Source organism: Podarcis gaigeae, assembly GCF_964106915.1.
Source record: "Podarcis gaigeae genome assembly, chromosome: 10".
Taxonomy (NCBI): Eukaryota; Metazoa; Chordata; class Lepidosauria; order Squamata; family Lacertidae; genus Podarcis; species Podarcis gaigeae.
Window position 1 is genome coordinate 12,357,435 of NC_139686.1, and position 24,612 is coordinate 12,382,046.

Genomic DNA, 24,612 nt, shown 5'->3' on the forward strand with positions numbered 1-24,612 from the left:
AAAGATTTACACACTATGCATTAAACAAGCAAAATGTATGCCATCCACAGACCCAACACGCTGTGGGGTTAGCAGACATCTCAAAAGCAGTTAAGACACTACTTTCCCCCTCATAATGCTGCTCCTGGGCTGGGATGTTAACTATATATTGTGACACTGGAATCCTAAAGCCCAGAATGGGTACCTCGTGCTGGACTCAATAAAATGTACTAGTGAGTACATTAAGAGGGATCAGGGAGTATTGTAGAGATATTATTAGGAGACTTAGAGCCTGATCTTAGTGGTGTTTACTTGTAAGTCCTGTTTAATTCTTACGTTTAATTACTACATTCTTTCCCTTCCTTTCTTCCAGGGAGCTCAAGACATTAATTACTACTACTACTACTATAGCTGCTGTTGAAACCATACTGAGTTTAAATCACATGGAAACCGGTAATTTACTTCTAAGTAAATGCTCAATGAATTGTGCTGGGAATCCTATAGTCTATCTTTGTTCTGGCAGTTAGGTATTTTCTTCACCTTCCATATTTTTTGTCTCATAAAAAATAAATACACTATTCAGGGACTTTGCCATTATTTTGCAGAAACAGGACCTCAAAGAGTCATTATACAATGGCAATTAAAAGACAAACAAATGCTTTAATAGGTGCTAAACAGTCTTTTTACTCTGAGAGGAGAATGTATTGAAAAATACTGAATCTAGGACCTAATAAAGTCATGGATTTTTCCTTAACTTCAATCAGGCCATATTACAGTGGCACCATGACCCCCATGTTTGTGCTGAAATTTCGATCTACAATGCTAGTGTAATGATGTACCTTGTGCTATTATGATAATACTTGGAATGGTGGTCAAGTTAAAATTATTGTACAGGCATTATTGATCCCTAACACAGCATGAAACACCCATGCATTGGCATAAATTAGGTTTAGGCTACACTAGGTGATTGCAGGCTGCAGTTCCCCTTCCCATTGCAACCTTAAGTTCGAATCATGTACATCTGCTTTCCAGACACAAGAGGGCAGGAGGAGAAGGGCTACAAGGAAGAAATGAATGGATGGGAAAGAGGAAAGGGATGGCAGGAGTGGGTCTGAACATGAAGCACAAGTAGAGGAGTAGCACCACTCTTTCCAAAACCACAGGGCTAATGTTCAGAGAGATGCAAAGATAAGGGGGGGAGTCTTGACTCCAGCAAGCAGAAATTTCTGGGCAACTGAAAATGTTCTGTGTAGTCACACAGCCCATAAACAAATGGAATTTACAAGCAAAAACCCATAAAGAATAATAAAGAGAAATGCAACTTTAAAATGTTTCATGAAGCTTTTTCTTGAACATGGCTACTCTACTTAAGGGATAAAACTGAATCTAGAGAATAAGATTCAGGTATAAAACTGAATCTAGAGAATAAGATTCAGAGTTCTACTATATCTGTTATGAAAGATTATCTTTTTGTCTCTAAACAGGGATGGCCCCAAATGGGTTGGTCTAATGCAGATCTGCACACAATAATATATAGCATGTTTATGGGGGGAAAGAAGATGGGTTTCCATTTGCCAGTTCTACAGCATCAATGCAAAAAATAAATGGAAGTTCATGCAACAATGGTTTATTTCGTAATGTTCCTATGATTGGTAAGTGCAAAGGAAAGGAGAAAATAATCATTATCACATCGTACACTGTGACATGAAAAATGACAGATGCCTCTACTTTCATACTATAAAGCTCACAATCTGGATAATCTACTGATTCAGTTACATAGCATTAACATTCTTCCTTAGATTATAAAAAGCAGTACAAAGAGGAGCATGGAAGAAGCCAAGAAGCCATTAACAAGCCAAGCACAAACTTTGAAAAACCTTCTAAAAGTCTGAAAATAAAATATGCGATTCTTAGCATTTCAGAATATTTGTTTTTGCTGAGAGGTATGGTGTTTTTAAAGAGCTAGATATCTAACCCACAAGATTTCATAGGCAGTTCTAAAATGAGATGGGAAATAGAGTTAAATAAGAAATAAGAGATAAGAACAAGGAAAATAAAAAAGATATTCAACTCTTGCAACCTCTAAGCCTGCATTACCATGATTATTTCAAGCCATCTCATTTTTTTCCAGTTCAAACTCGCAATGAATCATTTGCTTATAATGCTAAACCATGAGGGTGATCTGCAGCAAGCCTTTGGCCTGTGTGTTCCCCCACCACCATCGTCTTCTTCCAGGGTGGCAGTGAGGAGGCATTCATAAGTTTTTCCTCTGTTTTACATTAACCACATTTTGTTGTGTTGCCCAAACCTTGACAAACTGTGGTCAGTCTTAACTATGGTGATTGGAAACAAGACAAGTTCAAAGCATTGTTTATGCTGACTTGTTTTCACTAAGGACAGTTAAGATTATCCACTGTTTAGGCTTTGGATATAATGCTAAACTGTGGATAATCTAAAACAGAAGTTTCTGATCTCCGTGCCTGAAACAAGAGGGGGAGGGCGCGAGCCCAAGACTCACTACAGCACTTCCTTGCAACACAAACCATGGTTTGGTGTAATTTGCAAACTAATCAATATATAAAACCAAACCGTAATTTTGGCATCTGCCATATTCTAGCTCATGATACATAGGCCTGTCCCATGCCATCTACATTTTAATCTCATGACTTCTAATTATATTTAGTCCTGATATTCAGAGTTATATAGTCTCCAAATGTAGAGGTTTCATGACCAATAGCCAACAAGAGCCCTACGTCCCGTGTATTCCAATTAAAAAGGCATAATAAAAAGACTGCAAAATGCATTTGCACAGGAGACATCAACAATAAATCATCTCACAAGAGCTCTCAACCCATTTCCACTCCAGTTCCTTGTACTATAAGTCAATGGGTTTTTTAAAAAAATAAAAATAAAAAGCCAGCTGTGCAATCGCACAACACAGCATACCAGTATATATGAGCAATCTAAGACTTTGCTTATACTATTTCCAATTTGAGAGGCACCTGGGGACATCTAGGGAGCTGCTTTAGGAGAGAAGAGTTTTGAACTAGATGTCCCTTTAATCCAACTCATCTGTTTACCTAGGCCTACTCTGAGAAGTAATCCTACTATGTTGATTTATTAAAATGATTGCCAATTTGTAGTGTTTTTTTGTACAGTACTTGTTTTATGAATGTAATTTTATTGTTGATTTTAAGCTGTTCACTGCCATGATATTATTTCCTTAGTATTGGGAGTTTATTTTTGCACATATAATAATTCAGAACAAACATTAATACATCTTCAGCCATTTTCTTACATTCCTTAAGTAGCAAATGTAACATCAGAACCAGCCCCTGGAAATTATTTCCTAGCCACATTACTGGCTTATAATCTAACCCCTAAAACTGGTACAGGCTACAGGAACAAACACTTCTGCATAATCCACACAAAAATCAATAGAAGGAACATAGCTGTAATACTTGGTTTGTTGCACTACAGATGACTAACAAATGGTTTGACTGGAGAGGGGAAAACAGAAGCAGATGTAAAATTAAAGCATATTTCAAGTATGCCAATTAGACCCACAATGTACCATCACACAGAGTTTATATGCTACTCTTCGGTGTGAAGGTATAGGGCATTTTTAAAGATACATTTTAAGCCCAGCTTTTTTCAAAGTTGTATCTCATTTATAATTATTGTTCATGACTAATAAACGTATTAATAAAGAATTCATCAAAGTATTAAAAGCTTGCAAAGGGAGTTTAAAAATGAAGTTTATCAACCCGAACAACATATAAAACCCACAAAACATTTAAATTACTAAGACAGGGGCACAGGGTAAAAACTTCCTTTTTGCGTTAGTTTATTTTCAAATTAAACATTACAAAATAAACAATATGAATTGCTATTTAAATGAAATGAAAAGTTAAATGAAATGTACAGTCATGCGGACTATTGGTTAAGCAGGAGGACTTGGATTTGTTAAATGATCTGAGGAGAAATCTTTATAAATTTGCATCCGAAGGATTCTAAAGGGAATCTGGAAATAATACTATTAACAAATAATCCCAAATTCCTAAAATGTAACTCCGAACTCGAAAGGGGTTTTCAAAATAAAATTAACACAAAAAGAGAGGGCTTAAAAGAAATGTCACACAATGATTTGGAACATACCCGCCTTCTACAGAACCTATGAGGCGATCCTCCCTTAGCAATGGGTAACACAAGAAATGAAAAGAGAATCATCCAACTTATACAAACTTAATGTTGCTATTCATTATAGAATTAATTCGCATTTTAATGGTGTGTGCATATACAGTGTTAAGTATATAACATTTGGTACAGTCCTCTAAACCCAAGTAAAAGTTTGTCTTTAGTGAAGAAATCAGAAATTCACAAAGAATTTAGGTGCAGGTATCCAGTTGAGCTTAGATCCATTAGGCCAGCAGTTCTCAACCTGTGGGTCCCTAGATGTTGTTGGACTACAATTCCCATCATCCCTGAGCTCTGGCCCTGCTAGCTAGGGGTGATGGGAGTTGCAGTTCAACAGCATCTGGGGACCCACAGGTTGAGAAAGGCTGCATTAGGCAGAATGTGCTTATAGTTCTAGTTCATAGCCACTTAAAAAATACAAGCTTAGGGAGCAGTTGGAGGAGGTTATAGCTGCTTTGACATGGCACACAAATTCATTTACATGAAGATTTAGCTTTTTAAATTCTGTTTTAGAGCTTTCTAGAGTCTGAGTATGGATATCCAACAGTGTTTATCAAATTGGGAGAAAGGACAGAAACACTGTACATACTTATGGTGGAATACTCCATGGCATGTCCTTGTTTTGGATATCTAATTCTCCCATCTGAACAAGGATTAAATCCCATACAATTCAGGATCAACATAAGGAGATAACAGTTGTTTAATGAACAAGGAAATTAGCAGTTGATAAAGAGACATTTCCACAGTGACGGGTTCAGACATGCAAGTTAAAAATAGGATCATCATGCTTTTCTTACCCTTTGCTCCAAAGCCGTCTGAGTTTGCTGTCTTAACAGAGCTTTTAATGGCCCCCCTTCTTTTCCAGCACTCCCACTGCCCATTCCTAAAGGATATCAGCATGTAAGTAAGCAGTCATATCAAACAGCTAAATAATATATTATACTGAATTTTCATTTAAAAAACATGGTATATACATGCAAATGTAAGAATTGTGAAAGTTCAAACTTGCAAGATTCGGAAAGCCAAAATCATTTACCATGTACCTTTGCACAAAAAACCATATTTTGATAAATACAATGTGTCGGTCTTTTTATTTCTAATTGTACAGAAGACCTAATAATGTTTTTTTATTTATCCGATGCAGCAAAAAGATGGCAAAATTTTCCATCAACATGTACAGAAAAATTAAAAGAGATTTAGTGTAGATAGAAATAAAACAGTAGAAGGTCGAAAGATTTAAGCATAGTTTCTTCTTTCTTTCACTGATAATACTGGGAACTTCAGGCTTCAAGCTCTAACTTTTACAAGCAGGTCTTCAATTAGAATAAAAAAAATCTGTCAGCATGCTCATAAATTGTGGTTAAGTAAAACCTATCGTTTTAGAGGTTTCAGTGTACTGTTGGCAAAAGATTGTGACTCTCTTCTCCTGACATTACGGTAATTGGATTATTTATGTACTTCTCTTTTCAAATGTTTCAGAGTAATAGAATATTTTTGCACCACAACAGTGGTCTAAACCTTAGAGTTTTGCACTATATGATATTCACATGAGCCCAGAGCATTTAGAAAGGCAAACGTGCAACTGTCAACACTTTTAGTTTCTACAGTAAAATTCTCAGGGTAAAGTATTAAAGCATTTAGGGGCATTACACCTCAGTGTTCACACAGCAGGAGCATCTAAAATAATAAGGAAGGCAACAGCACAGGGGTAGAAAACATGCAAAGGTTTAATCCCTGACATTGGCAAGTGGGGAAAGGAAACTATTTCTTGAAACTCTGGAGAGAAGCTGCCTGTGTAGGCAGGTGGACCAAAGGTCTAACTTCGCAGAAAGCAGCTTCCTGTGTTTCTTATGCAATTTCTACTATCAAAGCCAGTAATGTTTTTTACAATATACTTGCTAAGGGCTTGTTTCAATGCTGCCTAGTTTCTTTACACCAATATGAATCAGTCTCATCTAAAAATCATAACAATCCCAGTGATGAAATGTGTATTCTCTCTCGTAAGATATGATCCACCAGAAACGGCTTTTGGGCAAGCCTCACTGAAATAAAGGGGTCTTACCCATTAGCACATAACACTTACAAAACAGAACATCACTGGCACTCTAAATATCTCAAATCAGGCACAGCGGCTTGCCCCTGCAATTGAGGGGGCCGGTACCACACAACGTGCGCACACTGTGCCTGCACAACACACTGGCATCACTCGCGCACGCTGTGTGACATGCTGACGTGTCACACACACCGTGCAACTTGAGCGTGATGTGCGCACGTCACATGGCATGCACACACAGTGTGCGAACATTGCTGCAGAATATTGAGGGGGCCTGTCTACTTTCTTGAAAATTGGGGGGGGCTCTCAGTCCCTTGCCCCCCCTTAAAGGCATCCCTATCTCAAATAAATATGGACAGCCATACCATTGACAATTCAAATACTGATGCATACACTAAATACCATCCTATACTAGACTAAAAACTAATCTGTTTAAGGCAAGTAAAAAGAAACCCACAATTCGAACAGATAACCTCATGGTAAGGTGTAAGATTTCCCACCCATTCATACATTAATTTCGTACAAAATATCTGAAGTGGTTGGAATTTTTTAACCACTTGCAAATTCACAAATCCAAATAATGCAAGCAGAAAGTGGTTGTAAGTGTTTGAACTTATATTGGTAATCTACATGATGCTGATCGCCCCCCCTTTTATTAAAAGTGCCAGATTCTAGAGTAAGGACAAAAAAAAAAAATCTAAGGGAATATTTTTAGCTGCTTTTGGATAAGGAAACTAACATTAGCATCTGTATAGTCCCATTCTGTATTGTCAATCTAATTTAATATCTTACAAGGGACTATACAATACTAAGAACGAAGACAGAATGGAATGAAGACTATTTGTGGAAATGAAACATATTTTTGCAGAAGAAAGGACAACTAAAACACTACCTGTAGACAAACACTAACCAAGTATGTATTCAGCAAAGCAATCTAGAGAAATAACAGGCAAAACAGAGGTGCATATTGGGAATGGTATTCAAAGCAGGACAGAAACCAAATATGGCTGATGGCCACATGATGGTCAACAGAGTAATAGAAATGCCCTGAAGAGGAAGAATGAATGCTTGTTCCAGGTAAAACAGAGGAACATTTTAAAATGACTGGAAACGAATTATTACATCACCATCTAATGATGAAAAACAAGCCAATTACCAATGCTTAGTAAAGTTTTTGGAGAAAAAAAGAGAAAAGTCTGTAGTATAAAAAGGATGAGGTTTCTTTAAATGGTGACCAAACTTTAAAGGGGGGGGGGGAGCTGATTAAGTTGAAAAACCCATTTAGTGAGTAGACTTTTGTTATCGTCATGCAGCCAGCAGTTTTCAGAGTTTTAAAAGGGTGTGCAGCGAAAACAAGAGAAGCTTAAAAACTACCCTCAGCGCCAATAGTGGGACTAAAAAAAAACAGCAAGGCGATTTAAGATTGATCCTACCAGAAGCAGCCAGAAGCAGCTCTTCAGTGAAAGAAACACTTTTCCTCAGAATTGGGTTGGCATGGCTAGAGTGAAGAGGGTTAGAGATAGACCCAGAGAGAAGGAGACAGGGCTGTTTAAGCTGTGGGGAATCACAAGATAGTGTAGGGGAGCTGGGATACAGGAAAATCCTAGGTCCCTGGGGGGAAGGTGCTGTGGAGGGAAGCAGTAGAGATGATAGATTTCAGAAGATGACTAAAAAGAAATCAAAAAGAAAAAAAGCAAAATGAAGAAAAAAACCCCAAATGAATCAAGCAAAAACAAATTTTGTAAAAACGAACAGACAACCTAACAGAATATGAATGAGCTATTACTGACATACAATAAGTGAAATGACAAATACAGCACTACAATGTGAATGAAGAGCACACTCAAATGATACTTTAATAAACTGTTCTTCCTTAATAGCAGGAATGGTTTCAATGTGCTTTTACTTTTATTTCAAACTCTGATATTCAAAATAAATTTGCTTGCAGATGATGAACAGCTACTTTCCACGAGCCTAAAAAATGTACATTTTCTTTTTCAGAAGAATTTTGGAATTTCTTAACCTGAACCACACAGCCTTTAATTTTTATTTCATGTTTGATCTACTCTAAGTTTTTATTTTTAGTTCCTATCTTCTCAATTTCCTCCACATATATGTTAGGGTAATGACCAGTGTTAGAAAAACAGCTAGAAACATTTTATTAGGAAGATTATTCTGCTGGTTTGCAAAAAACCAAAAACCAAAAAACAGCACGAGTCATAAATCAAGACTAAGCTGCATCAAAGTAGCATTCTGAAGATGGTAATCACTAACACTTAACCTACACTGACAGCAAAACTTGACCCTTTTTTAGCAATATACACTTGTAATATATTTAGAAAGAATATACACCATCATTTCTATTAGTATACTCTATTTGGTTAGACGTGATTGTAGCCTATGGTTGCACTTAGCGGATGGGAAGTGTTCTACCAGTAGAATGAGGAAGTAACTTTCAGTATGAAATCTTTTTTTGAAAACTCTTCTTGATTTGTCATGCATTATAGAGGTTTGCTTTTCAAGCAGAATGTGTCTAAACCTCTCTTGAGATCATGGAACTAGTTTCAGAGTTTGAGATCCAACAAACTCCAAGTCAAATTCTGCTAATGGAATGAAACTTTCCAGACACTGAGTCTGGCTTCAGCCAATGAAAAGGACCGGGTTCATTAGGAATAGAATGGGATACGAAACAGGGTAGATGTAGATGGAGGAAGGAATAAGAAGAAAATGTAGAATTCCCCACCACACACACACAAACACACTTGGTATGAGCAGAAATGTATCCCATTTGCATGAGAGTCCCTTTGGATTCCATCCATGGTCTAGCCAATTAGCCTACCTAAATTTCACCAAAGTCAAAGGAATGTAAGTGAGGGCAAGATTTTGGACAAGTTGTTCAGATCCTTGCTCCTCCCATTAGTTATATTAGATCTAGTGCAGTAAATGTTCTCTCTCTCTCTCTCTCTCTCTGTGTGTGTGTGTGTGTGTGTGTGTGTGTATGTATGTATGTGTGCATGCCTGTCTCTCTCTCCCTCACACACATGCACAAATGTTAGCCTACTTTCTAAGAATGGTTAATGCCATGTCAACTATTTCTTTCCATTTCTTTAAATTCAACAGCATAGAAAAATAACTTATTTCTGTAAAGACAATGGGTTGGATCCATACTTAAAATAGACCCAGCGATGCCAAAGTTATTTTAAGTCCCATGGATACCATAGGCCTACTCAAAGTATGATCAAGTTTAGATCCACACCACATGTTAAAATAGCCTCTTAAATCAACATAAACAGGAATATACAGTAGGTATCATTTTATCTAGCAAAGGAAGTACAAAATAAAGATGTACTCTTTTAAGAGGAAACAGATGAAAAACATACTCCCTAACATTACTAATTTCACCTGCAACAACAACAACAACAACAACAACAATAATAATAATTTATTATTTATACCCCGCCCATCTAGCTGGGTTTCCCCAGCCTACAATATTTTCAAGTGCAACAACAACAAAATGGGGCAGGGGAAAACCGGATTTAAAATACAGCTGTTCACAGCTAAGATTCTGTAGCATTTTCTAAAACTATTATTTCAAAAAACAAAAAAGACAACCAAAACAATTGCATTATCTTCTAGCAGAGTTTGTTCTTAACGACAAAAAGAACAAAAGTAGATTGCATGAAAATTAATGCACATAGCCAAATAGTTAGAGCAGTGTTTCTCAAACGTTCTGAACTCAGGCTCCTTTTCAAACATCCACTACATTCTGCACATAATATCAATTATTTTCCACAGATGAACCTGTAGAGATCCTTGCACCTAAATTAGGTGCAAGTGACTTGCTGTTATGCATAAGGATCTGGATAATACCCCCCACATATATTTTAGAAAAGAAAACTGGAGCTTTGCATAGTGATTCATCAAAGATCAAAGCAGTAGCAGTTTCTAGGTTTCTTGCCTGTCAAATCACCCTGAGAAGATGCAATTTGCCTCAAGCCCCACATTGATCAGAGAGGTTGTCTTCAGGGGTACTCCACTGAGGTCTCGGTTGGAGCCCAAGGACGGCACTACAATTTTCAAGATCCTATCCCTGACTGGAACCTTTCTCCTGGTGCCTCATGCCTCCTAAGGGAAGCCTGTCCCACAGTTTGAGAACCACTGAATTAGCAGGCAGAGTAAAGCAGCAACATTAAGGGATGATGGCATTTGTTCAGTGTTTGTAAGATGGCATGCATTCACTCCATACATTAAATGAAATAATAAAACTTAAAATGTTTTCTACATCAAAAACATAAGTTGCTAACAAGAATTTACTACTATCTTAAAGTAGGTGGTGTCTATGCCAATTGTACATAGCTTGGAAGCAGCTCAGCAGGCAGCCCATCGGCCAAATTTCTAGAAAGCTCAAGTGATTAATTGCCAAGAAGTGCACGCATACAGAAACATATTTGGATTAGAAGGTAGTTAGTCTTATGAGTATGACACTGTTAAAAAGGACATGCAAAACTACTTCCCCAACATATTATGGTGACTATTTATCTCCATAATTTGCAATATGATGTGGAGGAAATTAAAAGACAACTCCTTGTGACCTTTCTATTATATTCTGATGTACTATATGTCAGCTTGCAAAAGCTGTCCATAAACTAAATAATGCAAAAAGCAATTCATAAGAGTTAGACATATAGACAGTTTTCAAACTTTATTGGAGTAGGAGAGATCTCCTATTTTACGGTTGTTGTGCTAACTTACATGCCAAAAAACAGAGAAAAGGAAGTGAGTAAAAAAGCTAATAGAAACAACACAAATTAAACAAAACAAATAAACAAATCAAAATAACGTGGGTGGCAGCACCTTACCAGTTTTGGGTGTCAAACTCAAATCTGTGTCAGAAGAAGAGGACTGTCGACTGTAGGACTTGGAAGGTGAAAAGGAATAGATTTGGTTTTTCAGAGGGGTGGAGGGTCCTGATGAATGAGGATTGGGATTGGGATCTTCATTGAAAGGAATCCTGCCAGAAGAAGGTGGAAACATATTCAGTGATCCTATGCCAAAGGACCGGGCTGATAGCAGCATGAGCCCAACAAGAGGGTGTGGGAAGGGATGGGGAAGGGCCACTAGTTGTCCTGAAGTGCAAAGCTGGATTATGAAGCCAAAGGCAACGGCAAAAAACCGAAAAACAAAAATTTGTTTACCAACTCAGCATTATTGCAGGGAGATGGCAAATATTTGATAGCAAAACAAAAACAAGAACAAAATACACAGCTGAGGAATGAAGCATCAAAAACCAAGAAAAACAGGCAAAGAAAGTAAAACCCATCAAAACCATCACTTGGGGCAGCAGTGCAAAATGCTTTTTTGAACCAGATTATCAAAAAGGAAAACAAAGACAATTGCAGACCATATATCTGTGTGTTTATATACACACAGACACAGACACTTATATATACACACACACATATATATTTCCAAGAAAGTTTCCTTATCCTTTAGCATCTGCAGTGTGCCACAGCTAAAAACAAAGAAGGAAACCAGACTGATACCATTGTATTGACAACCTTGGTTACATTTAATAGTACCTTACCTGTTTGTCCAAATTAAGACTTCAGTCACAGAAACATCTTTGAGGACATCATGATTAAGCCTGAAGCCCAATCAAGATGCATATTTTCCCCCCATGACAAGGGATATTTTCACACCTTAGGTTTTCCAGTTTATAACTGGAAAGGAAAAAAACTCACACACACACCAAGCAAAAGTACAGAGAGAGATGCTTAAACTCCAATCGCCTATCACCTCTGCTGTATCAGATGAAGACTAATGTAGTTATTTCCAGGAGTAAGACTCCCAGTGAGAAAAGTTTTGTGGTACCTGCCTACACTGCCTGCCTGCCTGCCCTTTGCAGTCACTGTGCCTGTAGCCTGTCTCTCCCCAGCTTCTGAGTCTGAGCAGTCTCGTACCAGTGTAGATGAGAGTGGGAACAGACACAGAGAAGTTCTGAGTAAGCCGTGAGCCAGTAGCTGTGTGAATTGGGCTGTTGTGAGTCGAGCGACATCCATGGCTTGGTGGATGAACCAGCGGAGACCTGAGAGAATTTGCAGCCAAGGCGGAAGGAAAGAAAAAAAATACATACAAAAGATTGCAAAGTTACATTTAAAAAATATTTCAGGGAGCTTTAAGAGCAGGCTCTAAAGCAGGGGTGTCAAATGTAAGGCTTGAGGGCCTTATCATATCTTTTTGTGGTTCCCAACATGGCCCACAGGACACCTACCATATTTCACAGAACTTCAGTCTTGTGAGCCAAGAAGCCAAAAATGGCAAACTGGCATGCTTCCTCGCAAGCAGATCAATCGATGACATGGCTCTAGCCTGCCACTCCAATTTATCTCATGCTAAGTAAAGGCCTCAGCAAATTAATTATGCTCACACAAGGGAGATGAACTAGGGAGCCATTGGACAGTGGATTCCAACAGGAGCTTCTCGTTCATAGCTCTCCCCCCCCCCCCCCCCGTCAGGGATATACACCAGACAGTGAAATACTTGAAATTGTGGTGTGAGGGGGGGACTCAGCAGCAGATGTTTAACAAATTGTGCTGGGATTCACTTTTTTTATTTTTAAAAAATGGATGTGGTTCCCAAGGATCTACTCACTGAGAAGTTGGCCCTCCAACTCATTTTTTTACACCCCTGCTCTAAACAGTTAAGATGAAACCTTAAGAAAGCAGCTAAGCATTACCTTGTTAAAAGTGACATTGTATCTGTAGCAATGTGTTAACTGGGAAGAAAGAAATACCCGCAGGTGCCTGCTAATCTTGTAAAACCTGGATTCAATGCAATTTCTTTAGACTGGCTTGATTCTGTTTCTAATAAATATAAAAATCTTAGCATGCAAGGTGCAACCAGCAAATGGAGAAATAATGTTTCCATTTTCTTTTCAAGATGGAATGACAACAGATATAGGAAGAACATTCTTAGTAGGTTATTACCGTATTTTTCGCTCTATAACACGCACCAGACCATAACACGCACATAGTTTTTAGAGGAGGAAAACAAGGAAAAAAAATTCTAAACGAAACAGTGGATATATGATTTTTGTGGTTCATGCTGTGGCCACAGACATGTGATCTGACAGTGAGTTTGGAGTAGCCCAATGCAAAAATCCTGAGGATCCATGTGAATCCATGTTTGTAACCACGTTTTTGCACCACTGCGACCCCAGGCAACAGTGGGTGTGTGATTTTTTGGGTGCAAAATGTAGCCATGGACATGCTATGTGATCTGATGGTGAATTTGGGGTGACCCAGTGCAAAAATCCTGAGGATCCATGTGGATCCGTGCTTTGTAACCACGTTTTAAGTGGGGAGGGAAGGAAAAGCACTCAAGGGACAAGGAGCATGTGTGGGGTGGGTGGAGAAGGATGCTGCTAATAATGCTATTTAGCGAGCTGAGTGGGGAGGAGAGAGGGACAGAGAGCCTGCTTGCTTTAAAGGAGCCAACCAGACAGTAGCTGCTTATACTCGTGTAAGCGGCTCCTCTCCTCTCCCGCTTTGCTCCTTTAAAGCAAGCAGGCTCTCTGTCCCTCTCTCCTCCCCACTCAGCGGCTCTTCTCCCGCTTTGCTGTTTCAAAGCGAGCCACGGAGGAGGGAAGGAAGGGGAACCATGGATCCTCTGCTCACAACTGCAGCAGATCCCCCCCGCCACCTGTAGGCATTCGCTCCATAACACGGACAGACATTTCCCCTTACTTTCTAGGAGGAAAAAAGTGAGTGTTATGGTGCAAAAAATACGGTAGATGTGTAAAAGCAATGTGGCACTTGCATGGTTTTACTTATGGACCTATGCTTCCACTACAGGGAAGCTTTGTAAAGAAAAAATGTCTTTTTAAAAAAACATGGTTCTTAGCTAAAAGATGGGTATATACAAATTACTCACAATATATGAGTTTCCCATGTTTTCTGATGAAAATAAAACCCAGTAGCCCATACTTCTCTAAACTCTCACTTGTGCTGAGAATTGGAAAAGGCAAGAAACAACAGGGAAAAAATATATTCTGGGTTGCAGTATTTCTCTCCATACTAACGCTAAAAGGGAAAAAATCTCTACTCTTCCCCGCCAAGCCCTCTGTGCATGCCAGAGGATTTGAGGAAAGATGTATGTTGCAAGATCAAGTAAAGGTTGGCTAGCAAGCCAAGCCAGTATCTGTAGACCAGTCTCATGGCTAGCTGAAAACAGAAATAAATAAAAATAGCCAGTGACATTCGAGTTCACAAAGCGTTTTGTTTTGATCGTCTGATCAAACTAGCATCAACTCTGAACAATGAATGAAGCTAATTCAGAATGAAGATTTGGAAGCATTTATTTATCTTACCAGTGCAAAAGCAACTTGATTAGCTATCGCACAGACTAACTTTGGTCATATACCCTTCATTAAGCTATCAATTGCTTTCACACAGACCATGTCAGTGTGGTGCTTCCTGCAGCAGCTCATAAAACCTGAGCCAACCTTAGAGGGATATGGAAACAGAATGTGGCAAGTTTAACTGCGGAATTATAGGATAGGTGTGAAACCTAAGGTTCAGCAATCCCAGCAACAGCAGTGTACAAAGAATATTGACAAAATATACAGTTACAGGAGGGTGAGTCTAACATTTGCACATACCTCAATGTATGAAAATAATTATTTTCAATGATAAGCTCCTAAATAACGGATAGTTTTGAAGATTCCAGCTATCTCAACTAGAGCACACATAATCCCAATTTACACACACAGAAAAAACATATGCTGGTCCTTCTCTTAGGGCTGGCATAAAAAAGTCTTTATGATGCTGTAAATGTAGCTAGATGCTCTTTCACCAGGCATATACATAGCTTTCCCAAACAAGGTGCTTTCAGGCTGGCATGGTACTATTTTTATTTCACTTGCTCATGCTAAAAACTGAACTCCATGAACTATAAGTGAAGTGAAAGCTTGCCTACTATTTCAGGTCAAAGAGCAGCAAAGACAACTTGGTGCTTCCCTCTCTTATTTAGAATAAAGGCAGATATAGAAAAAGCTGATAGAAAAAGCTTAACACATATTAGCATCTTATGGTATTATAGCATTTAATATTCACATTGTAATACTTTTGTCTCTAATGCAGAAGCACATTCAGACTACAAGTACTGGAAACAGAAGGCCTGTTGAAAAATTGTAATATGGCAAAAGATTCTGAAAGACAAAACATTCCATTGATGCAGGTTCACCACCAGTAAAACTCGCACATTGAACTGCAACGTAGAAGAGGCAAACACAATCAGCAGCACCTTGTATAACACTGCTAGAATTATATATGGTATGACTGCATAGGCATTTGTCACACAAATTTTATTTCTGCAGCATCTGGTCAAATAGGACCATCAGTTCATTTTGAATCCCCTCAGATTTCTAAATTCCAAAAAATTACCAACAAGATTGGTAGGCAGGAACGTGTGTATGAAATCACAGCAGACAAATGAAATTATGCAAAACTGTATGAGTATATAAACAAAACATGAAAGTCTCTTTCCAATGAACATCTGACTCATACTTACTCCTTCATATCTTTGGATGGGGAATTACATGTGGGTAAGAATGCTGATGTGTTACTTAATTTATCCAAGGTACAGGCTGTTCCTATGGCTCGTACTACTAGTCCAGATTCTCCCTCCAGATCAAAACACTGCAAATAGCCAACAACTGCATTCCCTCTCATTTCAAGTACCTTCAAGCCAATCTTCCTTTGCAGCTCTCCTGCAAAAGGTGTATGCCAGTTAGCCAGAAATTAACTTAAAATATATTTGCAAGTCTGATAATAAGAAAAAGATGAGAACAGAAAAATGTATTCACATTTAGATAGCATGATTTATTCATTTTTTAAAAATTTTGTGCTCTGTCATCCAGAGGTACATGGACTTAAGGACTGTTTCACCAGTTACAATTTTACAGATGCATAAAAATATTTTATAGATGCCTATAGAACTGCTACAGGGAAGCTATGGCCCTTCTGATGTGGTTGGACTCATTCTTCAGGTCTGATGAGCCTTCAACATCTAAAGGGCCACAGGCTCCCTATCCCTGTAGTAGAAATAAGACAGGTGCAGATATATGCTTATTTGCAAACAAGTTTCCTGTACACAGGTTAAATTCATGACAACTATATAGTCTGTGAAGTGGCCCTTAGTGTCTCTGCTGAAACTTTTTATAACCATGAAAATAGACGCCAAACATTTTTCAAGCCATTTTCTAATATATTATAATACTAATAAAATAGGAGCTATTATTCAAATTTGCTACACTTTTATTTTAAAACAGCACAATCCTCCAGAGCCTTTCTTCACATGCAGAGGAAGTCCCTAACTCACTGAGGGTTTGAGATCCATTGGCTACCCTCTCCTGGTTTAGACAGCTAGTCAAAGCTGGACCCTGGGTATGGCTGCTGTTGCATGCTGACAGCTTCTAGGAGCAACAGCTGATGTATTAGTGCTAAACAAAACAACAATGGACACTGTGTGTGTGTGTGTGTGTGTGTGTGTGTTTGTGTGTGTAATCTCTCTAAATATAAATATAAATTATGCCAGCTTCATTCCTATACTCATTTACTCAGTAGTAAACTAAGTTCAGAATAAACATAGATAGGCAGTGCTGAAATCCATTGCCTAGAAAAGAATTTAGAAACGCTCTCTAATGTGCAAAATTGATCAACAAGAAATCTCTAGGGAGCAGTGTTAATAGTAGGCAAGTGCATTGAGACTGTAAACCCATCATTAGTACGAGACCAAAAGTGTTTTCCTGCAGACTACAAGCAGACTTTAAATATATTTGTAGATCATTTTCTGTGGCAGGCCTTGCATGTACTATGTAAGCATTCATAGATTGTAAGCATTACTTGCATGTACTATGTAAGCATTTTCCTGCAGACTACAAGCAGACTTTAAATATATTTGTAGATCATTTTCTGTGGCAGGCCTTGCATGTACTATGTTGCTCTTGCATGTACTATGTAAGCATTCATAGATTGATGCAAAATTTGAAAATAAATGGACACTGAAACTTTAGCTATACAAAAGAATTACATCTTCTGTATAACAGGATGTAATTTAAATCATCTTTCCATGTTGTTACGGATATTAAAAAACAACCTTCAAAACTAAATGCTTGTGACCACACACCTCCTCCAAACTACAACTGAACATGTCACAAAGCAAGCAATTTATAGAGCATGTGGAGGTGCTTGAAGAGCAAAAAGTAGAGAAATGGTGCAGAAATCCCCACAGTCTTTCAGAGGGACTACAACCCTCTCCAAAGGAGGCAATATTCCATCAGAAAGCACATAACAGATTTCCAACTTTTAAATACTGTAAATAATATACTTTCAGAAAGTAAAAAAAATATTTTTGCTAAGTGCTAGAACTACTATAATTAGTAACAGTGCAAGACAAACAACTGTAGGCTGAATCAGCGGCCAAGTATATGAAAAAGAATCATTAAGCAGTTAAGAGCAGATCTTCACTCATTCAGTGTCTACACTGTTATTCTGTAAAGATTGCTTACATAGTTCAACATTTCAAAATGACCTTTGAAATTCCAACTTTCCAGGGGATACGTGGCTGCTGTATAATGTGAGCTAAAGTTTCAACACAGACTAGAAATCACCACCCCCAAGTTGCAATTACTGTATCTGTTTGTAAATTATTGCTATATTAAGTTACTGTATATGTTAACAAGTGAAATGTTTACCAGTTACTATTAATATGATTTTTTGTAGACTTCCTAATACCCAAGAGAGAAATTATTTTTATCTGTTTAAAATAAATGTAAAAAGCATTTTCATCCTAAAAATAACAAACTAGTTTACTGTATTTTTTTTATATAAATATTTATTAAAGATTTTCTTAGAACAATAGAAAGAACAAACAAAATAACATATAATTTTTCCAATATCCACATTTTCATCACTTCTTTGGACTTCCTCGCATCTCTCGTTCCTGCGTTCCAAATTTTCAAACTTTACCCAGCAATTTATCACCTTGTTTCAATTCTTATATTATAATTTTCTGATATTGTATCCCTAATTTTAGATAATTTAACCCAAACCTTAAAAGCTTAATTTTAACATAATATTTATCCAAAATTTATCTTTTCTTATATTTTCATTTATCTTCATATTCCTTTTAACTAACTTATTGGTGCCATATTGTTGATAATCTTACATCTTTCTTAACATTCATACAATTTACAATATTTTTGTAAATAGTCCTTGAATTTCTTCCAGTCCTCCTCCACAACTTCTTCTCCCAGGTCTCGGATTCTGCCAGTCATTTCTGCAAGCTCCATATAGTCTATCAGTTGCTACTGTATTTTTTTTTTTTTTTTTGTAAAGAATGTAACAGATATCCAGTTCATTTAAAGCTGGTATTAAGGATCAGTGGCCAGGATTGACAACTGTGACAGGTAAGCTTTTACTGGCTGGTGAAACACCTGCGTCATATTTCTAAGTGGAGGTCATTTGACAATGTGAGTGTCAAAGCAGAGAAGGCCCTCCTTTCAGTCACGTGATGCAACTCTGCTGGACGTGCATGACTAGAAGGGCCTCCCATAATGATGAGCTGGTTTATACAGGGACTGAGCTGGTTTAAACAGAAGGAGGCCCTCAGGTAGTCTGGTCCCAAGCTGTACAGGGCTTTGTAAGAAGAGTAACAAAACGTTACAATCAGTTTGTCAGCAGACAACCAACACAATTCCTTTGGCACAAAAGTAGTATGTGCATGGTAGGATAGTCCATCAAGCATCCTAGCCACTGTATATACCACCAAATCAGCCTCAAGGGCAACTGCAAATAGAGTGCATTGCAATAATCCAGTCTAAAAGTTACTTGTTTTATTTTATTTACCAAGATTTATATGAATAACCTCTACATAATTACTAATGCATTTACTAGCTTGTGGCCAAGTTACCTCTGCGGAGGAACTGGTGTAGCTTGCACAACAGTTGCTGTTGGTGGAATGTTGTCCTAACCACCATGGCCATCTGAGTCTCCAGTGGCAAGGATTGTTCAGGAAGCAGCCCTGAACTACAAACTTGATACTTTTCTATTCTTTCACGTAATGTTAACTATAAAATGTTCAGCTGGCTTTAAAACACAGTAATAAAATCTGCAAAACATCTCAACAGAAATTAACAGAAATGCAGAGCCTTTATTAGATTAATGTGTGTTTTTTTCAAGGCAATAAATGATATTGTAATTACCTGACATTAATGAAATAAGCCTCTGCCTGGCCTCATTTGATGCCCTTGGTGTACGGATTCGGTCTATCCACTGATATTCTGGATCTTCATTAACCACCAGTTCTTCTACAAACCCATGAATGATTACAGCTTTATAGCACTTTGGAATAGAAGTAGCTGTTAAAAGCATAAGCACAGTGTAAAATATTTAATTATTTAACACAACTATATACTACCTTTTCCCACAACTCATTCCAGGCCGGATTATAATAAAACAATTTGAATTTTTTAAAAATAGAAATACACCCCCCAAAAAAACAACAACATAAAATACAAAGATAAAAAGCTTACAGATGAATCATGCTAAAAACATCAAGCACTAAAAAGAAATTTTAAAAAGCACTGGTACCAAGAAGCCTCTTAGAAAGAGCATTCCATAGCTGGGGCACCACAGCCAAAAAAAAAAAAGCCCCCTTGCTAGTTGATACCCATCTCACCTCCAAAGGAGGCATTCGGAGTAAGGGATCGGAAAAGGACTGCAAAAGTGTGGGTAGTCTGGTATGAGAGTTGTGGCTCCTTCAGCTATCTGCATGCCAAAATTATTAAGGGTTTAAATATATGTATGTATGTATGTATGTATGTACGTGGGTGGCGTTGTGGGTTAAACCACAGAGCCTAGGGTTTGCCGATCAGAAGGTCGGTGGTTCGAATCCCCGCAACGGGGTGAGCTCCCATTGCTTGGCCCCTGCTCCTACCAACCTAGCAGTTCAAAAGCATGTCAAAAGTGCAAGTAGATAAATAGGTACCGCTGTGGAGGGAAGGTAAATGGTGTTTCCGTGCACTGCTCTGGTTCACCAGCAGCGGCTTAGTCATGCTGACCACATGACCCAGAAGCTGTACGCCGGCTCCCTCGGCCAGTAAAGCGAGATGAGCGCCGCAACCCAAGAGTCGTCCGCGACTGGACCTAATGGTCAGGGGTCCTTTTACTTTATTATGTATGTAAGTATGTATGTATGTATGTATGTATGTATGTATTTATGTATGTATAAATCCATTCGCTTTGAATTGAAGATGGAAACAAACAGGCAGTCTCTTCTGGCACTTGTATTCTGCACTAACTGACTATTTTCAATCTAGAGAATATAAATCTTAAAAGCTTTATTTCTTTAGTACATCACTTATCTCATTTTCCACAGACAATTTTTTCCAACTATGTTTTTAGACTTACTGCAAAAAAATTTAACTCCACATGATGACTGTCTAAAACGATTTAAATCATTGAAGAGGTCTACTTTCACCACCACATTGATCTCTCCACGTATACCTGTTTGTAAAAAATATGCGAGAAAGTGTGAATTTGTATTACAATAGAAAAATAATCTTCCACGATTGCTTTAAATATCGGAATACCATTGTCAGCCCAAAGACTCCCAAGGGGGTTCAGAATTAATTAAAGAACAGAAAACAATAGATAATCTATTAAAAGATGGTAAAAACCGAGCCACAAAAATACTAAAAATCAAATAGGTACTCAAATGAAAACTAAACACACCACATGGACTGGGCAATGGGGGTACTGGTAGATAATGTCCTTTCACATGTCACCAGATTCTTCCTGACTGAAAAGTAACCTACAAAAGGGCCTCTAATGAAAATTTTAATAACTGGGCAGATGCAACTGGAACATTCTTATTCAGTATTTCAGTCCCAAATAGCACTGGGATATTCTTTATTCTATGGCATCACATATTATAGTATATCCATGATATACAACATAGAATATAACATGAAAGGTAGGAGCAACTTTTATAGTGAAAACTGCTTGGGAACCTGCATCTTGGGGAGATACAAACAACCACAGTCTGCAACAGTGTCAAACTGGAGAGTATGTCAAGAACAGATCTAAATAGCTGCAAGAAACCCTCCATAGTTATGTCCTAGCTGAAGGATGGTGTAAGCCTGATGTCAAGTAAAACTTACTGCTTCAGCACATTGCTTCACCACTCTGTGAACTCTAATCCCTTGAAACATGAGTCAAAGCCAATAAGTTCATCAGGAAACTGATTGAGGAACACCCTTAATGACCCTATGTCATGTGCTGTATCCTTTTTAAAAGAATACAGATCATTCCATAACACAAGTCTACTTAAAATAAAAGGCATTCCTTCCATAACTAGTTTTTTAAGGAAAGCTTTTCAGAAAATATTATGATGGCAGAATGTGATTTAAAGATTACACCTGGTATTCTTAAAATTATCATAAAATGTTAACTATAACTTAAGTGACCACATTAAGTATATGGTGCAGAATTCTTTGATTTGTTTCTAAAATTAATTTAAATTAAATTTCTTTCCACAAGGTTAATGTAGACATATCAGTACTAATTGTTTATTATTTTGTAACTGTTTTGTAACTGTTTTTATAAAAACAGCATCACACACACAGACACACAAACATACATTACACAGGGCAAGATCCAACTAGATCACTGACTTCTGTGAGTCTACTAACAATGAAGATCACACAAAAGCTGCATCACAACAGCTATTACACAGCACTGTTTAGGTGTTGCTCATATATTATATTATACTATTTTTGTCCAGATTTTCAGGGATTTAGCATCGGAAGATTTGTCATCCCAGTGCTATGATCCATGGCAAAAGAAAAAATGGCATAACTTTAAACACAACTTCTTTCTTTGAAACAACATGTGAAACTGAAAGAACTCAACTGATGTCTCAGGAAAACTTAAAACTAATTTGTATTTTAAATGGCACAATGAGTCTACCTCAACACTCCTAAATGATTTGCCAAATAAAATATGTTTTAAAACAATGTTAAAAATCTCACCATGTATCGTATCATAAATTGGAAACCAGCCAGAGATAACTGTAGCTGCTTCACTGTAGAGGAGAGGATCAATATCAATGTAAACTTTTCCAATGGCATCATTAGCACTATAAGTATCATGATCAAGAACAGTTATCTGCAGAGGCTCATCTTGTAGATCTTCATCATCCACCTAGAAAATAAAAATATGGAGCTTCAAAATTTCACAAGGCAGAATCTGTATTAACAAAACCTTTATTGATTCAAAATTGCTAGTTTAAATTCCCTGTGGAGCATACAATAAAGATTAACATGAAACTGGTAGGAGTCTCAAAACTACGAATTCCAAATGGTTCTGTTCAGATGACCACTACAAAACATCCACTTCTGTTCTTCAACTAGTTTGTTTTTCTGTCTGAAATGGGAACTGCAATTAAGTTTTTGCTACAGTTTATCTAAACAATCCAAAATCAGAAACCAGTTTGAACTTCTTTCTTTGGACAAACCAGATTAAATTAAGTACATTTTGTGCTAATTCAGACAAAATGAGGAGCTGCTGTTAGTTGAAAATGGACATTCTTTGGGCTTACTCAATAATTTGCTTTGAAGTCTACCTTTTTTGTTGAATTTACCTCAAATTTAAACCATTCAGAATTCCACTGAGGATTGAGAGATTTGGGATACACATCTGTCTTAAATGTGGTGTTTCCAAACTTCACCTGAAAAATATACCCAAAAAAAGACAAATTGAAGCAAAATCTTGTTCTCCACCTTTTTCCAAAACTTACACTTTTAAAATAAAGTTAGTGCCATGCAATTGTTTTCAAACATTTGACAGACCATTGCTACATGTATATAAAGTGGGCCTTTAAATGTGATTGCCCTGACTTAACACTGTGAGTTCTTTGAAATTATAAAGCTGGGGAGGTAGAAATTTTTGTCCTGGTATGCCAAGTCACAACCCCAACATCTAGATTGGCTCAGAGTTCCAAACCAGATAGTAACCAGCTTACATCTTCAATTCCAATGCAGCTAGTAAGCAGCTAGCACTTCTATCCCTCAGCAGTTAGTCTGTTATACCTCCTAAAAGACAGCAAACAACAATGCATAGGCTCAGAAGACTCTGAAGATGATTACTGAATGCGCATGAGAGAAAACAGTGTGTGGTTTATAGCAGAACAGTGAGAATGAGAAAAATTGAGTTGGTGTGAAAGAAAATGGCTGTGCTTATATGGGAGATGAAAAGTGGGCTAGACAGTGAAAACAATATGCTCACTGTACAGTGTTTGTGGGTGAGCATGCTTGCAGATTCTACACATAATTATTGAACATGTGAGCAAGTGAAGGACTTATACACTTGTAGATTATATCGTGAAAAATGAAAAACAAGGCAGAAAGAAAATTAAGATGTTCTTTGGTGGGGGGGAATGTAGAGCAAGGTCCCTTCAGGATTCATCTCCCAACTACAGCTCCATCAATACACATGTAAACTAATGTGTAAGATGAAAAGTTTCTATTCACATACAGAAGAGAGATTAAAAACGAGTACTAAAGCTCTTTAACATGTGTAATTTTCTAATAGATGCAACTTTGAAATCTTTAGGATTCAACTCATATTTAATCAAAAAGACTCAATATCCCAAAATTTGAGAGGAGCTTGTCTGGAAAATTTGCCAAATTAGAAAATTTCTAAGCAAACACACAGCTTTGATTACCTAACTAAAAACACCTTGGGCTTCCTCCCTCAAACAACCATGAGACTGACGGGCTTCTCATTCATTTTTCTACCTCTCAGTTTCCCTACCTTGCCCACAGAACTCTGCCTATCTCTAGGATATTTAAAAGGCCAACTGTCCTTTAACTTCCCCCATGCTTTTGAACATTCTATGGCTAACAGATTAATTCACTTAGATAGAATGTTCATCAACATTCATCACATTCCTATGGCTCAGCCAACATTGTCAAAAGCTTCATAACTGCAACAACGCAATTATTTAGTCTATTAATATACAGTAGGATTGCATCTTGAAGGAGGTTATGTTCCAGGGGTAGCATGTAAAGCCAAAATCATGTAAAATCAAAACAACCCCCTGGAACTACCCCGAGTAAGCAATCTTACCTTCCAGAGCCAGCACAAGATCTCGCAAGGCCATCCAAGATCTCATGCAGGCCTCCAGAGCTCACGAGAGAGTTTCTCAGAGCCTGATAAGCAAGGCACACAGCTTAAAGGCTCTTTCTGCACATGGTTTTTTTTTTAATCTACAGAAGAATCATAGCTAAGGACAGGGAAGAATTAGTTTTTATTTTGAAA

At 37.6% G+C, this 24,612-nt stretch overlaps 1 protein-coding gene across 50 annotated transcripts in view; it reads right to left on the bottom strand.

Annotated features, from left to right (window-relative positions):
- C2CD5 (C2 calcium dependent domain containing 5) overlaps positions 1-24,612 on the bottom strand; it is an 88,043-nt gene that overhangs the window by 57,007 nt on the left and 6,424 nt on the right. For 13 of the 50 annotated variants that reach the window (XM_083699877.1, XM_083699872.1, XM_083699870.1 and 10 more), the window contains exons 2-9: positions 22,934-23,020; positions 22,323-22,494; positions 20,701-20,796; positions 19,494-19,649; positions 15,800-15,998; positions 11,089-11,240; positions 7,663-7,854; positions 4,974-5,059 (exon numbers count right to left, since the gene is read on the bottom strand). In XM_083699877.1, coding sequence (XP_083556003.1) covers positions 4,974-5,059; positions 7,663-7,854; positions 11,089-11,240; positions 15,800-15,998; positions 19,494-19,649; positions 20,701-20,796; positions 22,323-22,494; positions 22,934-23,020 — 1,140 coding nt within the window. Of the gene's footprint in view, positions 1-4,137; positions 4,171-4,973; positions 5,060-7,662; positions 7,855-11,088; positions 11,241-12,100; positions 12,315-15,799; positions 15,999-19,493; positions 19,650-20,700; positions 20,797-22,322; positions 22,495-22,933; positions 23,021-24,612 lie in introns of all 50 variants that reach the window. The other 37 variants (XM_083699893.1, XM_083699889.1, XM_083699883.1 and 34 more) reach the window with 8 other exon arrangements.